At 39.8% G+C, this 26341-nt stretch overlaps 1 protein-coding gene across 6 annotated transcripts in view; it reads right to left on the reverse strand.

Moving 5' to 3' along the window:
- FXR1 (FMR1 autosomal homolog 1) overlaps positions 1–23104 on the reverse strand; it is a 38779-nt gene extending 15675 nt beyond the window's left edge. For 3 of the 6 annotated variants that reach the window (XM_075157322.1, XM_075157321.1, XM_075157319.1), the window contains exons 1-8: positions 22918–23103; positions 12871–12923; positions 7977–8070; positions 6630–6701; positions 4215–4363; positions 3657–3750; positions 2635–2751; positions 2365–2535 (exon numbers count right to left, since the gene is read on the reverse strand). In XM_075157322.1, the coding sequence (XP_075013423.1) occupies positions 2365–2535; positions 2635–2751; positions 3657–3750; positions 4215–4363; positions 6630–6701; positions 7977–8070; positions 12871–12923; positions 22918–22968 (801 nt within the window). In that variant the 5' untranslated portion in view covers positions 22969–23103. Of the gene's footprint in view, positions 1–2364; positions 2536–2634; positions 2752–3656; positions 3751–4214; positions 4364–6629; positions 6702–7976; positions 8071–11372; positions 11483–12870; positions 12924–22766; positions 22789–22917 lie in introns of those variants that run through there. The other 3 variants (XM_075157320.1, XM_075157324.1, XM_075157323.1) reach the window with 3 other exon arrangements.
- Between the last annotated feature and the right edge of the window lie 3237 nt (positions 23105–26341).

Below are 26341 nucleotides of genomic sequence, written 5' to 3' on the forward strand. Positions count from 1 at the left end.
ATGAGTGTCAAACAAGAACTGTATGGCTGCAGATTTTCGGGAAAATGTAACACAGTCACTAACGTAGATCTAGTGGCTACACACTGGTGGAGTGCACTCCTGTTACAAATTGTGGATCTGTCTTGGGACTCTCACACCAGTTTCTGAGACAAGGTTTCGAAAATCTCTCCAAAGTCCTGGTAGCTCTTTTAGACCTTCCCTAATGGAAAAAACAAAACTACCTCTGGGAATCATTTGAAAAGCCTTATCCCATGCAGGTAAAGACGAAGCCCTCCGAAGTCATGGCAGGGAACAATGCTTTTTCCATTGTGACACAAGTCTTTTTTCAAGAAATAAAATAAAAGGCATATTAGTCTCCTAGTTTAAATGGAACTGAGCTCATGAAAGCTCCAAAGGGAAAATGAGTTTTCTTGTTTACTCCAAAGGGAAAACTAGAAGTAACAGTCTCCTGAAAAAGCCAGGATAGATAGGATCTTGCTATCCTTCTATCCAAAGGAATGGTTATCATACAGTTAAGTATCTTAAAAAATGGTATATGAGGGAAGAAGCTCACGTGTTAAGAATTGCACAAGAACTGAATGCAATTCAATTTCGGCAGTAATGAAGGCCTAAGAGAAGCTTTTCTGTTTCTGATAAGGCTCTCCCTCCCGGGGAAGCACATGATTTCAAAGGTAGCGATAACCACTCGCTGTCCAAACTCTGAAGTTCACAGTACTGTGGTCTCCGTAACAGGTATCACAAGCAGCAGTGCAGGCAGAAGGGGAAGGATCTTTGAATCAAAGTGGTCTTGACCAGACAAGCAAAAAGCATGAACAGCATCCCTTACAGTTTAGCTTCCTTCCAATCATATAGCTTTCCAATATTCTTTAAAATTTATCTCCTGTTCCTTCCTCAAAGATTCTGGCTCTGAGCAACACTAAACTTTTATTTGTATGCAAAACGTTAGCTATGGGAGACCCTCAGACCCCAACTACAATGTCAAGGACACTAGATCACTACTCCCACACATCCCACAGCCTAAAATTGTCTGCCCACACATTCAGCCATTAGGGCCTGGCTGCTTGCCAGCTTCAGCTGAAAAGAGGCAAAAAGAGTAGACAAGTATACCCAGATGCTGAAGCCCTCGTCACGTGGCATATTTAGGTTGCCTGGCTTTTTTAGAAGCAGCTATCACTTCTAGGAAGGACGAGGCTGGATGTGTCTAAAGGCATTTTTATTTAGGGGGCATCTGGTATTTATAATCATTGCTGTGCACTACTGTAAGAGGCTGGTGACAGTCATAACCTTTCCGCAAGTTTCAGCATCACATCATTCACGTTAAAGAGATCAAAACTGATGAGACATTCTGCTGTGTTTAAACTTGGCCGATTCTTCTTCATGAACTGTGAAATGTGATGTACTGGTAGTACTAGGTCAAAGAAGGATCTGTTGCCACCCTGATACCCTGGAAGTGTTTAAGATTTGAAAAAAAAGGACACAGAACTTCAGAGATACTGAAGAGTACAGAAGTTTGGCCTCCCCTCAGCACTATCAACTTCACCTGACCCTTGGATCACACCAGGTTCTACTCCTGACATGCATGGAGCATAATTCAAGACCACAGATTCCTGACACAGTAGACAACCGAGGATTTCTAAAAGTGTTAACACCACAGGCTCAGGTGCTAGTGGCACCTGTAGAGTTGGTAACATGGGAAAAAAACCCGCAAGAAATGTTCTGACAGGGTCCTGGTGACAGTGCCTTCTCTGTCATTACTCTTCTGCCTCCTGAATGGATCTTTGTTTTGTTCCAAAGACCAGCTACATTTCAAGGCACTTGTAAGATTTAAAGCACATCAGTTAAAGAGTCACACAAATGGAATTAACTTGGAGTAAGCATTATTTTGCCAAAGCCAGCATTAAATTGCCAAAATAAAAGGGTTAGAAGCAGCATATATACGCTTTAGCACATTTGGCTATGTCAGAGGAGCAGATGCCACACAGCGAAACACACATGAACTAGAAATGGGGGACAGGGAGAACCAACAAGAATAGCATATACAGTCTGAAGGAAAAAAATAAATCTATGATCAAGTAAAATAGCAGCAAATGATACTTCTCTCAGGTTGACTGATATGTACGGTGCAGTTATAGAATTCATGCCTCAGCACATGGACTGATTAGGACAGAACAGATCTTATGGAAGTCACCACTGCAATGAAGTCAAATACCTGTAGTACAAACTGCCATAGTGTGAACATGCATATAGACACTCAGACGACTACTCAACTATTTCCAGTTCTTAATTCTGGATACAGCTCTCACCACTCTAAAAGCAGATATAGAGTGAAATGCTCATCAGATTCATACAAAGTTTCCCCCTTACCTCTCCATAGATTCTGAAAGTACCAGTATCCTCCTCAAGTTCAATGGCAGTAACTCCTGGAACCTTTCTGGCTTGTTGTATGTTACTGCCATGTGTTCCTATAGCAAGTCCCATTAAATCTTCTCTGACTACAAATTCCTCATGAAATGCTGCAGCAAGCTGTTTCGTGCACTGAAGGAAAAACAAAGTAAGACTCATCCACATGCACTCAATGTAATGTACAGTTATGTGCTCAGTTTCAAGCAACAAGAATTACAAGCTATGGCTTACTTCTAAGTGTTTTGTAGCTTCTTCGTTTCTTGACATAAGCATAAGTTTGGTACGAATGCTGCGCAAATGCATGTCACTCAGTATATTCACTCTCTTCACTGTCGCTTCGCTGGCAGACTATAGAAGAAAAAGAACATGAAGTTTCATTTTTTAAGCAAATCCACATTTAAAGGATAAATCAGGAATCTATTTAAACTAAATCATAATCATGATCTAAATTTCTAGTACTTACATGGACATTATTCTTCCTCAAAACAAAGCATGAGAAATTCAGCACCACCTCTGCAAACCAACAATTTTCTGTTCTCACTCACGGCATATTTTACGCTAAAGATATTGCTGCTGGATATACACAGTAATTCTTTCTCCTTGATGTTCCCCAGACAAAGAAACTAAATATCATTCTACCATATACATACTTGTCACTCACTGTCTGAATGGCAGAGCTAAGGAAATAAGCAAGAAAAACGCAATTCTGGAGAGCGAGGTTCAAGTGGATAATATTAAGTAAACAGAACTGTGAAGAGAAACTAATGCTGGGAAAAGTCTATGTAATAAGAGAAAACCTTCATGGAAGAATCTCAATGAACAATTCCTTAATGGCTATGCTAAACTGATGCAGTTCTTCACGTGAAAACCCAGCTGTAGGTCCAGGTGCACAGTGTCATAGAGTACAGGAGGAAAACCTACTGCTCCAGAGCAGAGTAAGCTAGAGTTAGCTTTGAGCCATCTGCACAAATCAGTGAAACTGCACTCAGTTGTGGATGACAAAAATCCTAAAAGCAATGAGACTGAAAGCTGCTCCTAAATTTAGGCTGTATGCAGTGCAGTGCTTGTAGCCCCTCCAAAAGGCCTACCCCCAAAGATTAAATTTAAACACATGTACTTATATTAAATCTTTCACGATTTACATAGCTTGACAAGTTAAACCTTTTTCCATAAAAATATACAGCTGGCGATATACTTCCAATAAATAATATACTAAAAATTCATGCCACATTTACATAAAAATAATTTCTTACCAGTATTATTAGTTGAGCAGATTCAGCATGATAAAAAATTCGACATGCTCCCACAGCTTTCTTGAAATCTTTATGTGCATTTTCATTAGCACACCTAAGGAGACAAAACGATTGTTATTTCAACAAGCGGCATGAAAACAGAACATGCAATATCATAATCAGAACCAAGAACGTTTCAGAGTAGTTTATGGCAAAGACTGCTCAGAAACTGGAAAATTCCCGTTCTCTTTAACATGGTTCCAGAGCTTATTTCTCTATGGACTGTATGCCATCATGGTTATTCGGCAAGTCTCAGTACCAGAGGCCCACTCTGAGTGCATCACCTGTCCAAGACTAAAGCAAGACCTGAAGCTCCCATCTCAGAACTTGCTTTTTGTCCCCACCCCAAAAGCTCAGCAGGGATCCCGTCAGTAGTTTCTAAACCAGCTACTGCAGCCATCTCCACCTTTAAGGTTCTTCATGGACTTGTAAGTTGGCCTCTAAAATATAAGCCAAGTGGGGTTTTTCCCCCCCCTCAAACACCGTAAATGCCTTATTAAAGTGTGCAGAGCTACTCACGCATCTCTCAGATCTTCAGGAACATCCACCGTGCACTTGAAAAAGGTGTTCTTTTTGACAGTTTTATTTTGATTCACAGGTCGGAGTCGTTCATAAGTGACAATTTCATTGTAAGTGGCATCACAAGCAGCATATTCAATGACATAAAACTATGGAAGAATTTTTTTGTTTTGGTAAGTTCAGTAAGGAACAACAAAGACATAGTAACATTACCAGCATCACCAAGAAAGTACAAAATATGAATATGCAGACTAAAACATAAATCTGAGTTGATATAATGCTACAATTCTACACAAATGAGCCTGGACATACTTCAGTACCCATCTCATACCTCAGTGAAGTCAGGGCACCATATCAGCCTAATTTCAGTCCCCCACAATAGCATCTTTGATTTTTCTCACGTTCATCCCTCTTTAAATACCTACTTTAGTCCAGTTCAAGTTCCAAAATTCAAAATGTTTACTGGAGATCTAATTCTAAAAAAAAAACCTAATAGAGAAGCAAACAAAACTCATTCATCACTGAAACACCTGGTCTGCAACAGTTTAAAAAAAGCAAAAACAAAAAACAAGGCAAATCCACTGATTCAGTGGGCAAACTACCTGTCAATCATGTAAGATCAAAAGGAAAATAAAAATTCAATCAATCCTTTTGATACACACCATCCCAAATTTAGGAAGGCAAGAGAACTGAGAAGATTTAACAGCTACCAATAATCTACTCCTACACTTCCACCTAACACATGCAAGTATGAAGAAGCTTGTGTGCAGTTTCCTTGAAGCCTGGCTTTGTGTTAGGGATGCAGCCTTCTCCTATCCTCCCTTCCACCTGTGCACAATTCGGGAGTGCAGCAGTACCTTCTCCTCTTCCTCCCTCAAAACTGGTACCCGTTTTTGTCAACACACACAATTTACTCAAGTATCAGGAAAAAGTAAGTCACTAAGGTTGTGACATACTTTTCCACATGCTATTTTCCAATTTCAAGTTTTAAGTTTAGCTTAGATATCATCCTAATCATACAAAGCTGCTTTGAAACATATCACAAAACAAGTTAAGTAATAATAATGAAAAATAAATTCTAAACAGACCACTACATTTAAGAGAACTACCACCGTATGCTTTAAAAAAATTAACTCCACTAGTTAAAGATAGTTCTGTTTATCAGAACAATCACAAAGCTAACTATCATTAGATACATGGGTTTTTTGTGAATTTCACATTTACTTTGAGGAAAAAAATATTTGAATACAAAACCATGTTAAAGTACACAAAGAAGTCAAAATTAAACTGTGAGGTTTTTTGGGGGGAACAATTCCATAAAATAACTAAATTTGCCAATGCTGTATAAAGATACCAGCCATATGAGGATGAAAAATCTTTTTTTTTTTTCTGTCAAAAATACTAGAAAATTAAGGAGTTGGATAAAACTGCATTTAAATTCAGAAATAAAAATTTTTCTTTTACTACTTTTTTTGAAATAAGCAGCATAGTAAGGTAACTGACAGTAAAATTCAAAATTTCTGTGACACGTAAGAGAAGCAGATTAGCCCCAAATGACGAATTCTATCATTTATATCAGTTCTCTCCTTTTTGCTTTCTTAACAAGCTGATCATCCACAAGCATCAAGACACAGAATCTTCCTTTGATAACTGTCTACCACCACCTTGCCCTCACAGAGCTCAACAGCAGTTAGTATTTGTTGACAGCTTTTAAAGAATATCAGAAATTGGACTTTTTTTTCTTCAACCCTGTTTCCTTTGATTTTAGGAATCTAATACAGTAGAAGCATCAAAACACAGGACACTTCCTACTACAAAGTTAAATTCTCTTGCTGTCATTTCGCAAAAAGCTTTAATGAGAATGCACCAGACACTGCCATAGCTCTATACACTTAGGTGTCTGAATGTACAAGTTACTTTGCAGGTGCAACTCTAAGAGTCAACAGTAAAATACAAACCTGACATATGTAAAAGCAAACTAACTAAAGCAGTGTCTTTGCACTACACTCAGCAGAAATACATACACAAAAAAGAACCCACAGCAACACACATCGATAGCTACATCACGCTTAATTTATGGAGTTTAAACACTGACTTTAACCACCGCTTTACTTAATTTTTAGCACCAAGTTCAATTCACAAATTGGTTGGTTAGAAGTCCTGTTCTTATGCATGCACACAGTCCTCCAAGCAATTAAACTACAAACAATGGAAGTGACTTGCTCAGCTATAAAAACACAACCCTCAGTTGTGTAATGCAGCATGGGTCATTCCAAAGTGACTTTAACTTATTACTGTTTTGTCATGTTTTTGTATTGGTAGTACTTTATTCATAGTTTTTCCATCACAAAGACCTTTTATATTCACTGTATTTAACATAATAGCATGAAATCAGTAGGTTTTAAAATAATTTACCTCTCCTTTCATCATTCGAACTTTTGCCAGCCACCAGCCACAAGGTTCTTGGTCATTTGCTCTAGAATAAACCTGAAAATGAAAGTAGTAAGAAACACTGAGAGCACGTTCAGACATAATTCACTTTCCTGCACATATAATGAAGAAAGAACATCCCAGCTTTTCTAATTTTCATTACAATGCAACAGTCTGCTACACAAAAGTAATTTTTGTTTAAATTATCAAGGCACGTGTTTCTTGCACGAATTTTTATTATTTTGCAGTACAAGGATTGTGAACAGATTTCCTTTGCATAGATTATTGACAATTCAATAGAAATTTCTAAAGGAAGATAAAACCTTGGCTTAATGCTTATTCAGGGGCAATTCCTCACTAAATTCAAACACTGTCTTCACACTGAAAGTTCACACATAGAAGTAACTCCACAATTAAGATTTTTTGTTTTGTCCTTGGCTTACTTGATATACCTAGGACTACTGAAATGAGGCAAGTCATCATATGACTACATATTCCGTATTTAACAAACACTACCAAATTAACACAAGATCAGATATAGAACAGATGACTTCTGAAATTTTCGTTTTCCTCATCTTCTGTAAGTTTTATTTACTCCTTATACACTTCTGACAGGCCAGTCATTTGCACGCAGGCTAAACAAATTTTGTAATAGCAAGGAGATAGAAAATAATCTTTTACATTTAACTTCTAACAAAGCCAACAAATAGCATGTATTTCAAAGAAAATAACAGAAAAACCCAGCACCTATACTACATTGTTATAGCCCAAAACTGTAACGCTATCCTAAAGAAACTCATTACTTTGATTTTAAGGACAAGTAAAGTGAAAAGCAGAAGTTAAACTAATTTACTAAATTACTAAAGATACTGTGGTGGGAACAGAACATGCACCTTTTAGTTTCCTCGTTTAATACATTATTTCTAATTAACACTGTTTCTCTGTAAAACAGTATCATTCACACAACTTCCTACCAGATTGTACCAGATATTTCATCTGGATTAAAACTCTTGTTATTGGAAGAGCTCTATTACACCTTCACATCAAAACATTTCCAACAGTTACATTCCAGATCAAAAATGGAAATTACCCAGTTTTGGTTTTAATTCTGACACATTCTCAGCAATTTTAAGTTTTAGATTCTGAGAAAGTTCCATTGGTAATTCTGTGAAAAACCTGAAATGTCACAGTTTCACTGAAAGCCTAATAAATCCGTTACTAGAGACATGCTCCACTTTAAGTCTTCACTGTGCTAATGTACTTAGAATCATCATCACCGTCTTGAACGGACAATCAGTTATGCCTCAGGACAGTTCAACAGGATAAACTCACCTCCACTTCATCTCCTTCACCAATTTCTTTCTTGATATCAGGGGGTGGTGGTAATCTGACTTCATTAAAGGGTACCTGGCGCTCTGGTTGCCAACTGGAAGTTGAAGAGACATTACACATTATTTCTAAAATATTCCTGTTGTCTTCTTAGTTTTATTTTTAGAGCTCTGAGTTTAGTTAAAACTCACTCTTTCCATATAATCAAGTCTGTTTCTTCATTGCTGGAAAGCAAACCTTATAAGCAAAGGAACAAAATAACCCTTTCTTGTCACGACAAAAATAATATCTGGGAAGATATTAATGAGAAAACAATTTTAAAATAAACTTAAAAACTTAACTTGACTGGGTTCACTAAATGGCTTTCATAAAACCCCAGTGAAAGGATTATTAGATCAGGTACTTACATTTCTACTGTTCAAGTCATAAAGCCTTTATACAGATGTAAGCTTATCTTTGCAGTCCACCATAGGGTTCATCCATTTTTTAATGGATGAACACCTCATACTTAACATTTCAACTACTTACCATCGATGTTTTAAGTATTCCAGGAAAATCTGACTCTGATCATTGACAAAACTTTACATTTCTACTTACAAACTTGTTAAGACTCCCCAGTAAGTGCCTGGTAAACAGATTCAGTTCAAAACATACCTTTACATCTGCTTATCATAACAATTACTACTAGGCATATAAAATTAAAATTTTACTTCCTTGTATAGAAAGACTATTTATTTTACCGTAGGTGGCTCTACAAAGCATTTTACTTGTAGAAGTGTATGCTTTAGGTGCATTTTATGAAGACTACTGGCGCACATCCTCTATGTTCTCCCGAAATTCCTTTTCCTTTTACTCTGTGAATGTCACAGAATACCATCAGCTGTTCCTCACCCTTTTAGTCAGAAACCCAATTGAAGACCCTACACAGGTTGAAATAAAATCAGGGGAAAACACCCCCCCCAAAAAAAACCTTATTAACTTAGAATATTTGAGGAACTTTGATGATATCTGTCAAAGCATTCCAATGACCATCATTTATGATGATCTTAATCAAAGTTTGCATCAGGTACAGACAGTACCAACTGGTAACAGTAAGGATTACTGCAAGTAATTTGTTTTGCTTACTTCTAACACATGCAGACAGAGCAGCCTAAGTTACTACAACAAATCTCAGCATTAAGAGCAAAGGGCCCTTCTGCAACTTTCTACAAGATGAATAAATTCGTATGTTTTCTCTGAAAAGACAGCTTCGCTCAAGTACCTCACTTGATAAAGATGTGAGGTATCCATATAGTTTTGCTCTAGGATTATTATACACTTTATTTTTCTTTTAACTACAGTGGAACTTTGAAAAACAAGAAAAACCCATGAAGATTATGGATAGCTTTTGTTGAAGTTGGAAGGTATTTTGGCCATAAAATGTTGTTTAAATCTCATTCTATTTCTGAGAAATGGTGAAGGGGGCTGGCAAAAAAATCACTTGCAATTCAATTGCCCTGTTGCAACTATAACGGTCACTAAACTCGGGGTTTGGGTTTTTCCTTCCCCTCCCCACCTTTGTGAAGTTATTACTCTCGCAGATGCAAAGGCAAATAGACTTGAGGAAAAAATGCATTCCCTAAATTATAGGGCATATAAAACTCAGTTTAGAAACAGTGTGAGCATAATAATCATAACTGAACAACAGGATCAAAAATATTGCAAACTCAAATGAGCTGCTTAAAGTTCTCTTGAGAATTTCAACTGTGCCTTGTAGTTAAAGAATCTAGCAAATGGGAGCTTACAGAAAGTTATAAACTGCAATAATGAGGCGCTATGATTGAAGAGACCTTGTACCTTCAATAAAATCCACTTGAAGTTGCAGTAGGCTAATTTTGGTTCCATCTCTAATCATCTAAAGGAACTCCATCCACTAGAAGCTGATGGGCCAATAATGACTTACCCCTATCAGCTGCAAGATGTTTTGGTATTTTTTAATAAAACAGTGGAAAAGTGCACAGGTGGCTCAGTTCTCAGACTATGAGGAGTCAAAGTTTTGATGGCAAAAGGTTCAAAATCAGAGCATATCACTGGTGAAATGCAAAACAAGACGTTTTAAGAAATGACTTGTGACTGGCTACAAATTACCTACTAAGAGGATCTGACAGAACCGATGCCTAATAGTCAGAAGGATTATCCCAAATATCCGGCACAAATTCCAAAAAAGGGAGGTGCTTCCTTCTTACAACGGAATAGTCTTTCTTTCAATATGGCTGCTTCAAATTCCAATGGGCCTATATGAAATTGCACCTCAAGATCCAATTTTCTGTCTTACACAGTAATAAAAGTTTCCTGTTCCTGAAGCTTCTGTGTTCATTCTCCACCTCCTTACCTCCATAAAAATGTCTCTTTAAAGAATCAAGGATATCTGCCCAGAGATTAATTATTCCTGTGGCCACAAAATCATCATTAACAGTCTGTGCTAGTACACCAACTTTGGGAACTTTACCATAGCTGTAGATAAAGACTGGTTAACAATAGCGGAAAATGCAAACTGACAATTTAGACTGCCTTTAGCGGAATAGATGTGTTTACTTCATTAGTCCTGATCACTATCACAACATTCAGGACAGGACACTCTTGCCAACTTTGCTTCTACTAAAGCCTTTATGAATTTAACTCAGTAAAAAGGGTAATAATTTATCAGATTTACATCACAGAAGAATTTGACTAGAACTGTATACGCACTTCCTGGTAAGAGCTATTTTTGATCAACAAAACACTTGACATATGTTGTAGCCCATCCTTTTTGGAACATGGCTGCTGCTGCCAGACTTTCTGTAAAATACATGAATGACATGGATACTAAACACCGGAAATGTGTTTGTCAACAATTAGACCCCTGCTGTGAGTCACAGGCATTTCCTTTAGCTCCCTTGGTTTCTGATATGAATGTATACGCTTTGAAGGCATGAGCCTCCTACCTTAAAGAAAAGTAATATGGATGTTGAATATGAAACCGAAGATTTGTCACATCTCCTCAGACCATGGATAGGATGAAGGACCCAAATAGTTTTTTCTGTTTGTTGGGTTTTGAGGTGGGGGTATGAAAACCTAGGAGACAGTAACAACTTCCATAACAACCTCAGTAAGTGTTAGTACAAATTATGGTTGCCACCTCATCTTCTAACTATTTTTCATAAAAGAAGGGCTAGACAACACAGGTTAGAAAGAAACAAAGACTGGACTTTGCAGGCTAAACCCTAGGATTACTTCTTTCCCCCTCCCTAGGATTTATTGTAATACACATTTATATATGTATACACACATACATGTATACACATACACACCCTAAGATTATATATTCAAGATTATAAATTACTGTTTATAAACACACACTCACATGCTCCCTAGTATTACCTTTATTACCCAGCAATCTTTCTTGAAGAAAGGCTCGAAGACTAATCTACAGGTTGGTGGTGGCAGAGTTTAGTAACAATTTTCACATCAAAAGCTGACACATTTTTAGGATCTCCATTTAGCAACTGGAAGGGAAACAGGAAAGAGGATGTAGCTCCCAGAATATCTTAAATTAGCCCTGGAATCTCCCAGGTAACCCATGGTGTTATCAGTCTGAACGCTGAACAACAGGTATTCATTTGTACTTTACCATCCCATGGATTATCTTCACCTTGCCACTACAAGTCCCTAATAGCACTGCTCTGTTTATGTATTAAATGAAGAGGGCCTCATGGATGATTCTTTCTCCAGATTGACTTACAGATTTGTATTCTTTTCCACTAAAAAAAAAATAGGTCTTTGTGCTGGTTTTGGCTGGGATAGAGTTAATTTTCCGCATACTAGCTAGTATGCGGCTATGTTTTGGATTTGTGCTGAAAACAGTGGTGATAATACAGGGATATTTTAGTCATTGCTGAGCAGAGTCAAGGCCTTTTCTGCTTCTCACCCCACCCCACCAGTGAGTAGGCTGGGGGTGCACAAGGAGTTGGGAGGGGACACAGCTGGGACAGCTGACCCCAACTGACCAAACAGATATTCCATACCATATGACGTCATGCTCAGCATATAAAGCTGGGGGAAGAAGAAGGAAGGGGGGGACGTTCGGAGTGATGGCGTTTGTCTTCCCAAGTAACCGTTACGCGTGATGGAGCCCTGCTTTCCTGGAGATGGCTGAACACCTGCCTGCCGATGGGAAGTAGTGAATGAATTCCTTGGTTTGCTTTGCTTGCATGCACTGCTTTTGCTTTCCCTAATAAACTGTCTTTATCTCAACCCATGAGTTTTCTCACTTTTACCCTTCCAATTCTCTCCCCCATCCCACCCAGGGGGAGTGAGCAAGGAACCGTGTGGTGCTTAGTTGTTGTCTGTGGTTAAACCATGACAGTCTTCGAACTGCGTATATACGTATATTTATTTTCTGAAAAGTTAAAAAGAAAAATCAATCACCGTCAGGATACTTCTATAAGTTTCTCTCTGGTTGAGAACACTGATCAGCATTCCTCAGTTTAGACATATAGAGAATTGTTTATTTAATAGAAGTACTTTGGTATTTTCCATCTTTTTCTGCGTTAGTATAAGAGTATCAGGCCGCTGCCACTGATTAATATTTTAATTAAATTTGGCTGTCACATCTATGGGCGTCACTAAAGATACCAAGAAAATGTAAAAGACTGTGTAAAAGACTGTGTAACTGATGAGCTGAATTCTGATACAGTGAGTCAAGAAAGTAGTTCATTGAGACTATGAACAGAATAGTCAGCCTGTACTTCTAGGACTATACCTTTCTAATGAAATTACTTCCTCTTAATGTCAAAGCAACCAAATAAAAAACAACACCAAAACCACAAAAACAAAACAACAACCTAATATTCAAATGATGATTTCATAAAATACTTACTTGTTTTCAAATACAACTGTGAGCGAGTCCTCATGAACATCTTTGATAAATCCCTAAAACAAAAACATTCTTGTTATTAGAATGCATGTGAAATCAAAACAAGGCAGTAATTTCAATACAGCCTGAAACTAAGCCAAACAGCAGACCACCGCTAATATTACGGTTCCAATTTAGGAAAGTTCCAAGACACAATCCCACTGTTCGCATGAGGTTGCTGATACTCTTAGTTGGTAAATCTAAGAAATACATTGCACGGGTATTGTTTCAAGTGACTGCTCAAATCAGACCAGCACATTTACAACTGAAAACTCACTATCAGAGTTTATTATTTTATCTACAGATGTGCACAACTGTTTTACAGGAACAAAATGAGAGAGATTCAGGCCCAGAGCAATTAGTACAACTCACAATACAATGTCAAATAGCTGTGCATAGCAGCATTTGCTTCATAGGTGTTCTTCTCAACACAAAGCTGAATCCCAAACAACTGTCCTTCAGAACGGTATGACAGCAAGTTTGGCTAAAATTTGGCAATACAGGCTGCCATAGAGTTAGTTATGGTATTATCTTTCAAGTACCAAATTGAGGACTGTATGAGGCCAAATACCTGTAGGACCTGACAGGAAAACAAAGAAAGAATACAATATTTCACGTTTTTGTGTGTCACATTACTATGATCTCAGGAACAACCGAGGGGAAATCCCACTTCCCTTCCTTTCTTTTGAAAAACAAAGGGCTTCTTTAGGGGGCACCGATTATGTTAAAAACCTAAAGACAAAGAAAAACCTGATAGATCCAGCTGTACTCAAGTATCCATGCAGAAATTAAGTTCCTACATCTCTTAGTTAAGGCAGGCAGATAAAGGGACAAGAAAGATCTTTCAAACTAGTCCTGCTTTTGGAATAGCCTGGTATTTGCCCAAGCACAGGACGTCAAGGAGGAACCTGCAGTTTTAAAGGAGTAGGAGAGTTGTGTTGCATAGCTATGTTAAGAGAAGTTCCAGGAAATCTGCTGAATGGATTATATCCACTTAAACTGCCAACTGAGGAGGATGAAGAACATATCAACTGTGCAAGGAGCAACTAGCCCACAGGGGTATTATATGTCAGCTCAGGGAAAGATAAATTTTGACACAGGAGATCCCTCGATGTAACGACAGACAGTGAAGGAGCCCACATTGACAGCTGGTTGCAAAGGGCGTATATAAACAAATCTTCTTTTACCTGAACTCGTACTTGGGCAATGCTGTGAAGGCATTTGCTCAAAACCTGCTTTTCTGCTCCCTGAGCATCACTCAAAACCATCTGCCAGCAACACAAAAGACTGGTTCTAGCAGAAAGGATACTGGTAATCCTGAACAAAGCAGGTCACCAGAAATCACCTCATTGAACCACCTTGTGTGTTCCTAATAAAATAAACCCTTTCAAAGGCCGTCCTACCACTGCAAGGGAAGGAAGGCAAATCTCTTTGAAAGGTAAGCAACTGAAACAGTTGGCAATAAAATACACCTGAAATCAGGGACTTTCAGTTTCCAGAAAGTTTCTGGAGAGGTAAACTGGACAGGAATACTGAAGTTATGTCTGTGTAAAGATGCAAAGAGCATACAAAATTTTACTGCCTGAAGTATGTGTTAGCTAACAACAGAAGTAAAGCAGAACTTTTACTAAATTTATGCTACCAATGTCCCCTTTAAGCACGCCACAACATGGGGATGAATTAACATGGCATGAAGTGCAGAAAATAAGAATTGTTCTACTACAATTCACTCAAACTCTATTCAGGGACAAAACACCCAAGTCACAGCACTGCACACCAAGCTCATGCAGTCCAACATTCAGCCAAATGACAACTTATCAACAGAAAGCAGTATTTACGGAAAGAGATTTACCTCCCTACTATGGGAAACCATTTATCTGCATTCCAAGAGTCTGTGATTCAATATTAGTCTGCCCTATTATGCCATTTTATTTCATAGCTGAACCTTACTTCTTATTTGTCATTACATGCTCTCACAGTGCTCAACATGGGGGAGAAAAAAATATATATTTCATTTCTAACATCAGCCTTCAGCAGCTAAAAAATTTATTCTGCAGATCTGAATTCAATTATCTTTCCTTTGTGAAAAAACAGAACTTCAGAATCAAGACAGATTCAAAATCAGGTACCATAAACCACCTGAAAAACATGCAGAACATAATGCTCTGCAGAGTTTAGAAAATCCTGAATCCACTGACTAGCTGCAGGTTTCATTAATACGACAAAAGAAGTGGAAAAAAGGAATCCCAACTGCACTGAATTTCCAGCATTTCAGACAATTAGTCCATTACTAGGTAAAGTCTGGCTTTCCGTGTAATGGTACGAACAGGTTTAATATTCACAACTGATTTTCAAGCTAACGTCCTGCTGAAGAATGGGAAAGCTGAAGTGGAACAATAATGCAGAGATATGACTAGCAGCAGACTAACAGCTGACACTACACAAACATCAGCTGCATGAACAGAAACATTGAACACTTTTTAATAAAATCGAAAGTACAAATTCCAACAGAGAGTCTGTACATTTTATAACACCATGTGGGTTTCAGGAACTCCTTCACACAAGGAAATCTTTCAGTTCAAAGTGTGCACACTGCTCTTCCCATACGACAATATAATGCAGACTCATGGCTAGCAGACATGTATGCAGTAACTTGCTTGAAATGATCTGAAAAGCATTTTCAATTGGCATTCTCAAACTCTTTCACTCCACAGTATTTACATATGAGAGAAACTCAAAATCAAACATAACATCTATCAGGTATCCGCTTCAGGTCACAAACGGACACATGTAAAGCATTAAATAAAATTACATAATTATTTAATTATATTGTTACAAGGCCTGAAAACAGTCTGATCAGAGTCTAATTGTACAAACACAAGACTAATAGTGAAGGAGTAATATAGAAGTAAAAAATCCCAAGTATAATTCTTCCTACTATTGTCAATTTCTCTAGAGCTGTGGGGAAGAAATCACATTTACAGTAACTGAAGCACAGCAATCTATGAAGTATCATAGATTGTATGATTCATTTTTAATACAACTAGAAATAATCAGAATTCAATATCAGTTTTAAATACAGTTTTATAAGAAATTATTCCATTATTGCCAAGAAACATGCCAAAAGTATCATCAAAACATTTGTCATAAGTAAGAATTCCTGCATAGTACTTTCCTACCTACAACCCTGACCTTTACTATAAGCATTATCAGTTGTCACTTACTCCAAGATAAAAACAGAGAAACAGATTTCATGCATGTCAGGATGAGATTTAGCATAATTTTTAAAGAAGTATTCCAAGAGCCAAGAGATTTGTTTTTTTAAAAAAGGTTTTTTGTAAAACCTGTGACATTAAGATATTTGCAATACAAAGCTGATTTTTTTTACATTAAAAGTTATATTAAATCCTACAAATGCACAAGCATTTCTTCAAAAAGGGTGTGATGAACATAAAACAGAGAAGTAAATATCTTGGTTTTCAATTAGGAATTTTGAAGTTCTTTATCAGTGAGGTAACCTATATAAATAGATTTGTACTCTAAGCTTGCACTAGTCATGTCTGATACTGTACCAAAAACGTTTTCTACTAAATTAAGTAATAATGCATCATCTTAACTTTTGCTCAAATGAACAAGGTAGTCCATTACTGAAATTTAATTTAGCAATGTTGCCTAAGATAGATAATGGCAGTATCTACGTTTGAAATGTTCTATGTTCCTTAAACATCATTCCATGTATCCTCACTCCAAACAGAGGTGATGAGGCAGAGCTAACAAGAGACCACCAAACACATCATCAATAAATATTCTGGCATCAAAAACACATAGTGATGATTTGTATTATCAGCAAGTAAGCTTACACATAACATTTGTACATGTTTTACACCACATACAAAACCGCAGAGGGCAGGAAGGGAAGAAAAATTGATGTGACTTCATCTTGCCAGACCTCTGATTTGGACTGTCCAGATATTAGTGTCAGTCATTCAGTTTACGCTGTGAGCTGGATCTCTGCAAGTCCATGTATGCCCTGCTTGCTGCAGCCCAGCTCACGAGGCAGACAGGAGACTATACTGTACTACAGGCTATTAATGTCGTGCTGGCTCCCCAGGCACTTTGGTACAGACCTGTCTCTGCCACTCACTTGGCAGAAGCCAGGTTCCCAACACTAGCACCTGTAAAACAAGGAGTAATATCGCTAGGACTCTTGCCTAGGTTTGGGATCAGAGATCCAGCAAATCCAACACAGGGCCATACCTTGTTAAATATGAACAAAAGGTCAGGAAACTATGAATGGATCATTTGCCACCAAAACCGCTACAGTTGAGACTTCTTCACCGTATAACACACACACACACTCTTTCCCTTTTACTGGGTTTTGCTCATGGATTTAGGATTAGGATCTGCTGATAACATAAACGGATCAAGACTTACTGAAGTGCCCTTACGGTGAACTGTATGTCTCTGCATATATACACACACACACTTTTTTTTTTTAAAAAATCCAGTTTCAGGCAAAGTCACAAAACCTTTGTAACAGGCAGATACAATCCAAGTTCCTGCTTCATCCTGCTTTTTTAAGTTTACCTGACCCCCAAGTAGCATAGTCCAATCTAAAGATGAGGTGCTGTTAGTTCAGCTGCAAACATTCTTTCCAGGGATAGCCACGGTGTTGGCTTTTGAGTCACACATACCTGCACACTAAAAACTATACTAAGATCACCTTACCCACTGCTGAGCAAATTTCAAACAGTAAACGCTTTGGCATCTGGTACCATGGACTGTTTCTGAATCAGTGACATAAAGGTCAAGAAGCCTATATCCAATTACCAATCCTTTCACTCCTTTCAGAAGCAAGAACCGTTAGTCTTTTTAACTAACATTCATACACAACTCTTTCAGGTAACAAATATATGAAATACTTAATTATTACTAAGGGATGTATCTCATGCTGAGCCCCCAGGGAAAAAAAAAAAAATTAAAAAAATTAAAGCAAACACAGGAAACTTGTAAATAATCAAATCACTGGACAAAAAAGACTACCCTTCATAAAGTATTATTTTCTTTAGAAGTGATTAGCTGCACCTGCTTATACAATGAATTGATAAAAGAAAGCAGATCTAGCTTGCTGCAAAACACAAACATCACAAGCAGCCATCAGATAAGAAAGAGATCCTGAACTATTCTATCAATTTTAGCAACCCCAGTTTAATCTATGACATTATTGCTTATTTCCATTCACAATCATAATTATCATATGTAAATTCAAGGGTCCTTATGACAGTTATGCAAGAACTTCACTGAATCCCATAGTTTAGGCTTATTTATGAAAGTCTAAATGACTCACGTTACTTATACTGCTTTCTTCATATGCATATTCCCAAAGGGCAAAACTCCTGAAAGACACCCTCCACTGATTATGTACATCAGCGATCAATAACCACTGCCTGCAGCATCTCCCTTTTATCAGCCTAAAAGGGTCAAGTGAATGGCTCATCAACAGCAATAATGACGACAGATACTTCTTGCACCAGTCTACACAACTTTCAAAAAATCAGTAATAACTTTAAAATGTCCGAAATTTCCCATCCATTAAGGCTAGATACAATAAATAAATGCTGACCATTATAAGACAGTTGAGATCTTTAAAGGAAAAAAAAAAGTCATTGCAATTACCATGTTTCCTGGCATAGTAACTGGGTACAAGCAGCTGTGTAAGCTATACTCTTAATGACAGTTTCCTATTTTAATAACCATCAAGCTAAAAACCATTCAGAAGAACTCAGAGTTGTTTTCAAAGACACTAATTAAAAATTGTAAGAAAAATTACAAAGCCGTAATATTTTTTTATTGATGCATAAACTTTTTCCTCACATAGAATTGCTCATCATTCTTTGACACTGTACACGTGGAGAAATGCTGTGTACTTCTCTTTCATCGTTTTCTCTCTTAGTAATATTTTGGCTAGTGTCTACTTTGAAGCCTATGCCAACTCCTGCTACCAGCACTTTGGTTAGTCCTGTTACCAGAGCAACTCCACCTCTTGAAAGAGAACAGACCAAGAAGGAAGCGCTTTAGACCCTGTAAATTAAAGGCTGAGTTTCATTCTAATTCACATTTTTATCTGTTTCATGCCCTTGCTTGACCTAAATGGCTACTACTCTAGAACAGAAAGAGCGCAAGGGCATGCAACACACCAGTCAGTTTTTCAGCACATATAAGTCCCTACAATGAAGAACGCAATGGATCTTTCAGAGGTATTCAAGTGCCACTGAAGGATTCAGGTAGAGGAAGTTATCTGGTGTTCAGTTTACGTACCTTGGCCTCATTTTATTGTAAGGCCCAACCTATTTCATGTAAGCTGACATCTGAACTCATGTATAACGCGCGGAACCAGGGCTCTAATTTGCATACAAGTGAATATACGCAGGCTGAGGGAGATATTGGATAAAACAGAAGCTTTCGTCTTCTTGCCAAGAGCAACTGGCAGGCCCAGGGGCAACGGGCACAAACTGAAACATGGGAGTTTCTGTATGAACATCAAAAAAACCACTTTTTTTTTTTTTTTACTGAGGGTGACTGAGCACAGGCACAGGTTGCCCAGGGAGGTTGTGGAGTCTCCATCCTCAGATATTCAAAAGCCATCTGGACACGGTCCTGGGCAATGGGCTCTAGGTGACCCTGCCTGAGGAGGGGTGCAGACCAGATGACTTCCCACAGTCTCTGCCAGCCTCAACCATCTGTAATTCTGTGAATTACTTAATGATCTAATGACACAGAGAATCATCATCCTGAAAACACTGCAGTAAGGCCAAGATGAGGCTGCGAGTATTCAACTTTCATTCTCTCCAACCCACTTAGAGCCTAGAGAAATCCAGATATTTTTGGCCATTTCACACAAAAAAAGAAGTCTATGCTAATGTCCCAAAGATAAAAACTAACCTGCAATCTAGCACTCACCTAGAAAGCATCAACTGTTCTGCTCTCAGGAAGTCCTCACCACACTTCTAATATATGCAAACCCTTAACTAGTAGGGTTCATCAACCCTGTCCATTCTCCTCTCTGTTGCACAACACAAACCTCATCTTTTTTCAGAAGACCATGACCACTTTGAGCCCCATCAGTGCTATCTGTTCTCTAAAGACAATGGGTGCTCATTATTATGATATATGCAAAGTCTTCTGAGCTGCAGGGAGTGGCTAAACATTGGCTCTGTTGTATACTGGTTGAGAACCAGAGATAAAATACAAAATAAATGCTGTCCTGTTCTCCAGATTATATACTTATTTAAAGCAAAACGGAAAAAAAAAAGGCATAAATTAGTTTGGAGATTTATAAATAAATTTAGACCATAATTTTTTTTGTACAGGACAGAGCATTAAAAAAGTTATCTTGGGGTGTCTACCATAACCACAGTTACTGTCCGTTGATTTATGCATCATGAAAAACAGTTTGACTTTTCATGTATTTTAATGAAGAACATAATTTTCCTTACTAATCTATAGCAACCATAGTATATACATATAAATACACGTACGCAGGATTCCCTGTTAAAGTTGAATTTTACTAAAATGAAGAACAGTTATTAGAGCAACAGAAGAACCTATAAAGAGTATAATTTACCATGGTTATATCTCTAATAACTACCAAAACCCCCACTATAATGCTCCAACAGATTTAATCACTACGTTTGTTCTACTACATCTAAGTTGCAGATCACATTAACAGCTCATTAAAAAAATCCTGTCACATAATTGTTTACATAATTATTTTGGTTTTTATCTCTGTTGGCATAGCACGATCCTTCTCATCTCATTTACCGGAAAGTATGCTGTGCTAATGGATCTGAATTCAGACTGTTCTGAGCGCAAACCTGCAATTTCATCCCATCTTACAAATTCTGCTTTTCTCTTCAGTAAATTTTTGCCATCTCCTATATGGTGACATGGGGCTTAGACAAGATGAGCCTACTCTCATTATCTTACAGATGGTATTATTAATGCTATCGGTGTCCAAAATAAGATACTTTCTAAATGAGATTGACACACTTCCCTCCTTTGCTTCAGAAACTTTAAACAGAAAGTTACTAGTAGCATTACTTAGCTCCAGAATGCATACATAACCTCTGCCTATCTCACAGTAAGACTCACAAAATGGAGTCACTGACACACACATTTCACTGCATTTAGCTCACAAGAATAATCTTCTGAAACTGTGTTTCAGTTTGCTTTATTCGGTTTTGTTTTGGGGGGGGCTCTGTGGCCTTTTTTCCCCTCCACATTAACAGTGGATTATTCTGAGTTGGGGCTTTGGTCGCTATGGGTCCAATCACTCTAACCTGACTTCATCCACCATGAAGATGCCATCACTGGACTTAATCCCCATTTCATTGATTTGAAAGCCATTAACGCCATTTTTAAGTAAAAATTCTGCTTTTGTTAGTCACTGTTCACAGGGCTAAAACACATGATAGTGCTAATCCAAGCCTGACAATTCTCACTGATTTAGGAGGAGACGTCATCGTTGCAGATTTAAAATCAGGCTTATTGGAATAAATTCTGTGTACACAGATCCCTTCAGTCTAAGAATTCAGTACATCTCCTAATACTCCCATTAGTCTCACATTCCTCTTAAGCAGAAGAAACAACTAATCCATGGTTTATAAATATGTCCAAGATCACAAGGTAGAAAATGGAAAGCTCAGAAGAGTGTCTCCAAATTCTGGGCTTCCTAACGGGCAGGGGAAAAGGGAAAAAAAAAAATTCTATTTAGGAGTATCCTGTTCTAAATGCAAATGATTCTGATGTGGGTTTCTGTGTGGTATTTTAACTCCAACTAAAATGTATCTGATTTACAAAATTTATTATCTACTGATTTTGGTAAAAATTTAAGAGGCTTACCTAGCAAGGGGATGTAGCTTACCCCATTACATTCTTTCCTCCTAAGAGTATCTCTTATTTGTCTCTTTTAATAGACAGCCAGTTGAAAGAACTTAACTCCTGCAGTCAACTGGTTACAATCCTTTAAACACCAACTGCCTTTACATACTGTACAATTACCACATGACTTCCAAGCCAAATCCACAGCTGCACACAGGAAATTCAGGGGGGAAAAAAAAAAAAAGGATACCCCCCACACCCCCCAGTGTAAAATTGCATGTGCAATACCACACTGTGTATGTGGTTAGGCACAATAGCTAAAGAGAGTCCTGAGATTAAATACTCCCAGAACACAGCCACGCTGCGTGCTCACAACACTGGCTGGAATCAGCCCTCCTGGAAAGGAAGACAGAAGGCTCTTGCCATAAAAAGAGCTGCGATTCTTAAACATCTGAAGCCAGGCTTAGGGGAAAATGACTGACGGGTAACAGCTGAGAGTATTTTGCATTGATCCTGTAACATCCTGACATTCCAGGGAGGGTGATGGCGAAGGAAGCTTTCTGATGACACAGATAAACTCGAATTCTTTAAAACATTATTTAAAATATTTTAAAATTATTGTTTTCGGCTCAGTTCACCCCATCCCACCCAAAGCCCCTGCTTCTTCCAAAAATACCTCCCGCACGCCCACCCACCCTTTCCAAATGAAGACTAAGCAAATCCCCGTGCTGTGCATCCGCTCCCCCCGGCCCTCCCAGCGCTCTCCCTTTCCGACACACTAACCTCCCTTGAGAGAAGCCCTCATCAGCCCGCCTCGTCACCACCTCCTCAAGCCACCGCCGCCCCGCTCCATCCCCGCTGCCCCCTCGGCCCCCCTCCCCCCACGCCAGCCCCCAACACCCCCCCTTCCCGCCGCAGCCCCCTCCACTACCGCCCCCACCACACCCAGACACCTTCCCCCAACGCCCTTCCCCCCTCACCTTCCCCTCCTCCGCGGCCCGGCGCAGGGGCTCCCCCCACGGCCGCCAGCGGCCACCCGCCTCCGGCCGGGCGCGGAAACGGCCGGGCGGCCGCCCCCCGCGCTGCCCCCGCCGCGCCAGCCCCGCCGCCACACCCTCCCCGCGCCGGTACCTTGTAGAAGGCCCCGTTAGAGCCGCGCACTTCCACCGTCAGCTCCTCCATGTTGAGAGCGCAAAGGACGCCGGGACGTGCTTCTAGAAACTGTCACCACGGGGGGGAGCGCTGGCGGGCTCCCCCTCCCCCTCCGCCCGCCCCCCGCGGGGTGGGGGCCGCTCCGGCGCCGCCCCGCCCCTCCTCCCCCCGCGGCGCGCGGTGGGTCTGCCCACGCCGCGGGCGGGGGGGGCTCACAGCCGGCGGAGCGGGGCGTTCCCTGCGGGAAGGGCAGCCGGCCACCGCCTTCCCCCCCCCCGCCGCGGCCCGCGGGAGTGGGAGCGGCCGACTGCCGCGCGCGCCCCGCCGCTGCCCGGTGCGGTGGGTGATGGGGCTCTGCGGCTCCCGGAGTCCCTCCCGCCCTGAGGCGCAGGTGGCCCGGCAGCCTCGCCCTGGCCCCGCGGGAGCGGCTGCCGTGTGGTAACGGAGGAAGCAGCGGCGCTGGCGCTGCAGGCCGCAGTCAGCGCTGCAGGGAAAATGCGGTGTTTTTTTTTTTTTTTAATGAATAACGATTCAAAAGGCCGGGCCTTAGGGGACACCTTCCGTTCCCGAGCCGCCTCAGGCGGCCTGGCTCGCCGCCCGGTGCAATCAAGATGGTGCCCGTCATCCACCCGTGCAGCCTGCTTTCATGTTCGCGTCGCTCGCTGTCTTTGTCCCTGCTGGTGCGCCGGCCTGGCTTCGGGTCGGGGAGCGCCCCCGCCGTGTGCGCTTGGTCCCACACCGAGCGGCCCCCTCCGCACGGGCTCGGCCCACTGGGGAGGCTGCCCGGTACCCGGACGGCGGGGAATCGCCCGGTGACAGGCTGTCCTTGCTTCCTCCATGTACTGCTGGAGGGGAAAAAAAAAAACCCACAAAATGACTCTGCTATTCGATGACCCTCACAACACAATCGGACCCGACTTTTGCTGTGAGCTCAATGCTCACATAAGCTTAGTCATGCAGAGCTTGATGAAAGGCCTGTATCTTTGCCAAATGCGTATATTTTTTGCAATAGCTTTAAATACCAATAACGGTACTTTCAAATGTCCTTTCTGCTGATCTTTCCTGTTAGATGTCGGCCCCAAATGAACAGGAGTACATGATGTATTTTACCCACAAATACTTTCATTTTTAGTTTCTCCATGTTAATCTCCCACTCTAGCTTTTTTGCCACTTTTAACCATGTCTGCCACAGGGGTGAGGATTTCAGGTAATGCAGGCCTAAAAGTTTTGAGAAAGCTGGCTACTGGGTAAGGAGACTCAAATGTGCCACAACGGAAGGAAAGATACGGGTTCGACATCATCGGCTTAGCTTGTGTGCTGCTGGCTAACCCCCCCCCATGTGCCAGGTGGTTAGCATGCAACTCTCTGACCATTCGTACTCTGTGCTTGCATTGTCCAGTGAGTAATTTGAGAGTATGGGGATGAGCTGGGAGGGTGCTGTTGGGGAAGAACTGAAGATCATAAGTGGAGCTGAAGAGCTCTGTGGACAGTAGAGCCTTGAGTCATTGTGGCAAAGCATGAAGGGAAATGAGACACAAATTAATTGGAAAAAAAAACCCCAATAGGCTCTGCTTGTTCCAGAGAACACCATGGTTTTTCCACTCAATAACTCATATCTTTGGCTATGAGGTAGTGTTTAGAAAAAAGCAATTATGTGATCTACTCTTTTCACATGCTGAGTGCATGAATATTCTCATTTTTGTGTAATATTTATTCCACAGGAATGTTGGAGGGTACCTTTTATTATAAAGATTGTTTAAATCTTCAGAAATTACCCACAATTTATTCTCTCAATGGTGCCTAGGCCACACATAGGTAAGAGAGTCCTTCGTGCAAAATGGTAGGTGCCCCCTTTCCTATTGGCAGAGGGCACTCAGGACTTTCCAGGATAAAGTATGAAACCTGGTAATACGAAGCAAACAGTTGTGCTACAAAAATTCTACACCAAAAATTTTCATTGCCCCAAGATTGAATAGCCTGAGGTTCATTTATTCAGCTTCCAAGACACAGACTCTCAATGTCAACTGCTAAAAAAAGGTGTTCGGGGTTTTAAAAAAAAGCAAAACCAAACTATGCTGCTGTCCTCATGAGTAAAACAGGACACACATAAAAAAAAAAAATTACTTCAGAACTGCATGGGGTGCCTGGGTGTCCACATTTACAAAATGGGAGACAGTTCTGGTCAGTAATGATAACAAGAACTGGCTTGAGCCAATGCAATCTGCATCTGAATTTCCCTGATAAAATTTGTTTTTCTGGAAGTGTGCATATGATAGTAGTTAAAGTGACAGGGTTGTTTACAGATTAATATTGAGGCAGATTGTTATACCTAAGTGAAAATGGGGTTTAAGAGGGTTATTATTAGGTTGTGGGCCGTAATGGTTTGCAGCACATCAACCAGACTGGCGAGGATGAATCTGTTCTAAGTTTAGTTTTCACTTAATGTAAGTTAGAAGTAACTACTAAATTAAATTACTTTAAGTATTTACTGAAATAAGAAAAGGGAGGATCTTTTCTCTACTCAATTTTGGGAACTCAAGAGTCTTCCTCTGACAGTAGATACAACTTTTTTCAAAAGGCTACATAAGGTGATTATTTCTTTGTTTTCATTTTGCAGCACCCACAGTGACACTGCCACCTACATTTCATAGAGCAGTTCCGGTCAGGGAGATGCTATGAGTAAGTCCAGTTGAACCACTCTCTGTGTTCTGTTGAAACTGTTCAGCAACGCAGGACGGAGAGCAAGCTTCATCATGTCAAAAGCACAGTAAGCAAGAAATAGCAGGATTCTGTATTCTTGGGGCCCTTGGTTGGAAAGAGCAGGAAAAGGGTTTTCTTATTTAAGTGAGCAAAACAAAGAGTGAAGGATTAAACACTGAAGGATTAGGATTGTTGTCTTCAAACACATCAAGGCACACAGAGCGGATAACGATCAATGAGAGACTAAGGCTTTAAAAGACAGAAAACAAGACTAGCAAAAAGACTCCCAAATAGGTATAGGCTGACCATTAATAAATTTAGTCTGGAAATTAGAGTTTAAAATGGGAGGTTGAGGAAGTTTCTGGAACAGCCTTTCAGAATGAAATAATGAAAGTTAATAAGGCCTGCCTACTTTTAGGATGGAAAAAACATTTATGGCGGTGATATATCATGAGCAATATAAACCATATTTTCAAGATAGGAGACTTGGAAAGTATTGATTCCAACAAATAATCAACCAACCCCCACCCCATCCTTCCAAATGCCGTTGTCTAAAATTCAGGAAGTATGCAAACTGGAGAGGGTTCAGGAAAAAGCCACAAAAAGAAGGATTGAAAATGTAACTCACAGTAAAACAGTATCATTGAAGAGTTTTAATATTTTGAAAGAATGATTTTTGGTCACAATCTGCAAGTACCCAGGT

Source organism: Calonectris borealis, chromosome 9, assembly GCF_964195595.1.
Source record: "Calonectris borealis chromosome 9, bCalBor7.hap1.2, whole genome shotgun sequence".
Lineage (NCBI taxonomy): Eukaryota > Metazoa > Chordata > Aves > Procellariiformes > Procellariidae > Calonectris > Calonectris borealis.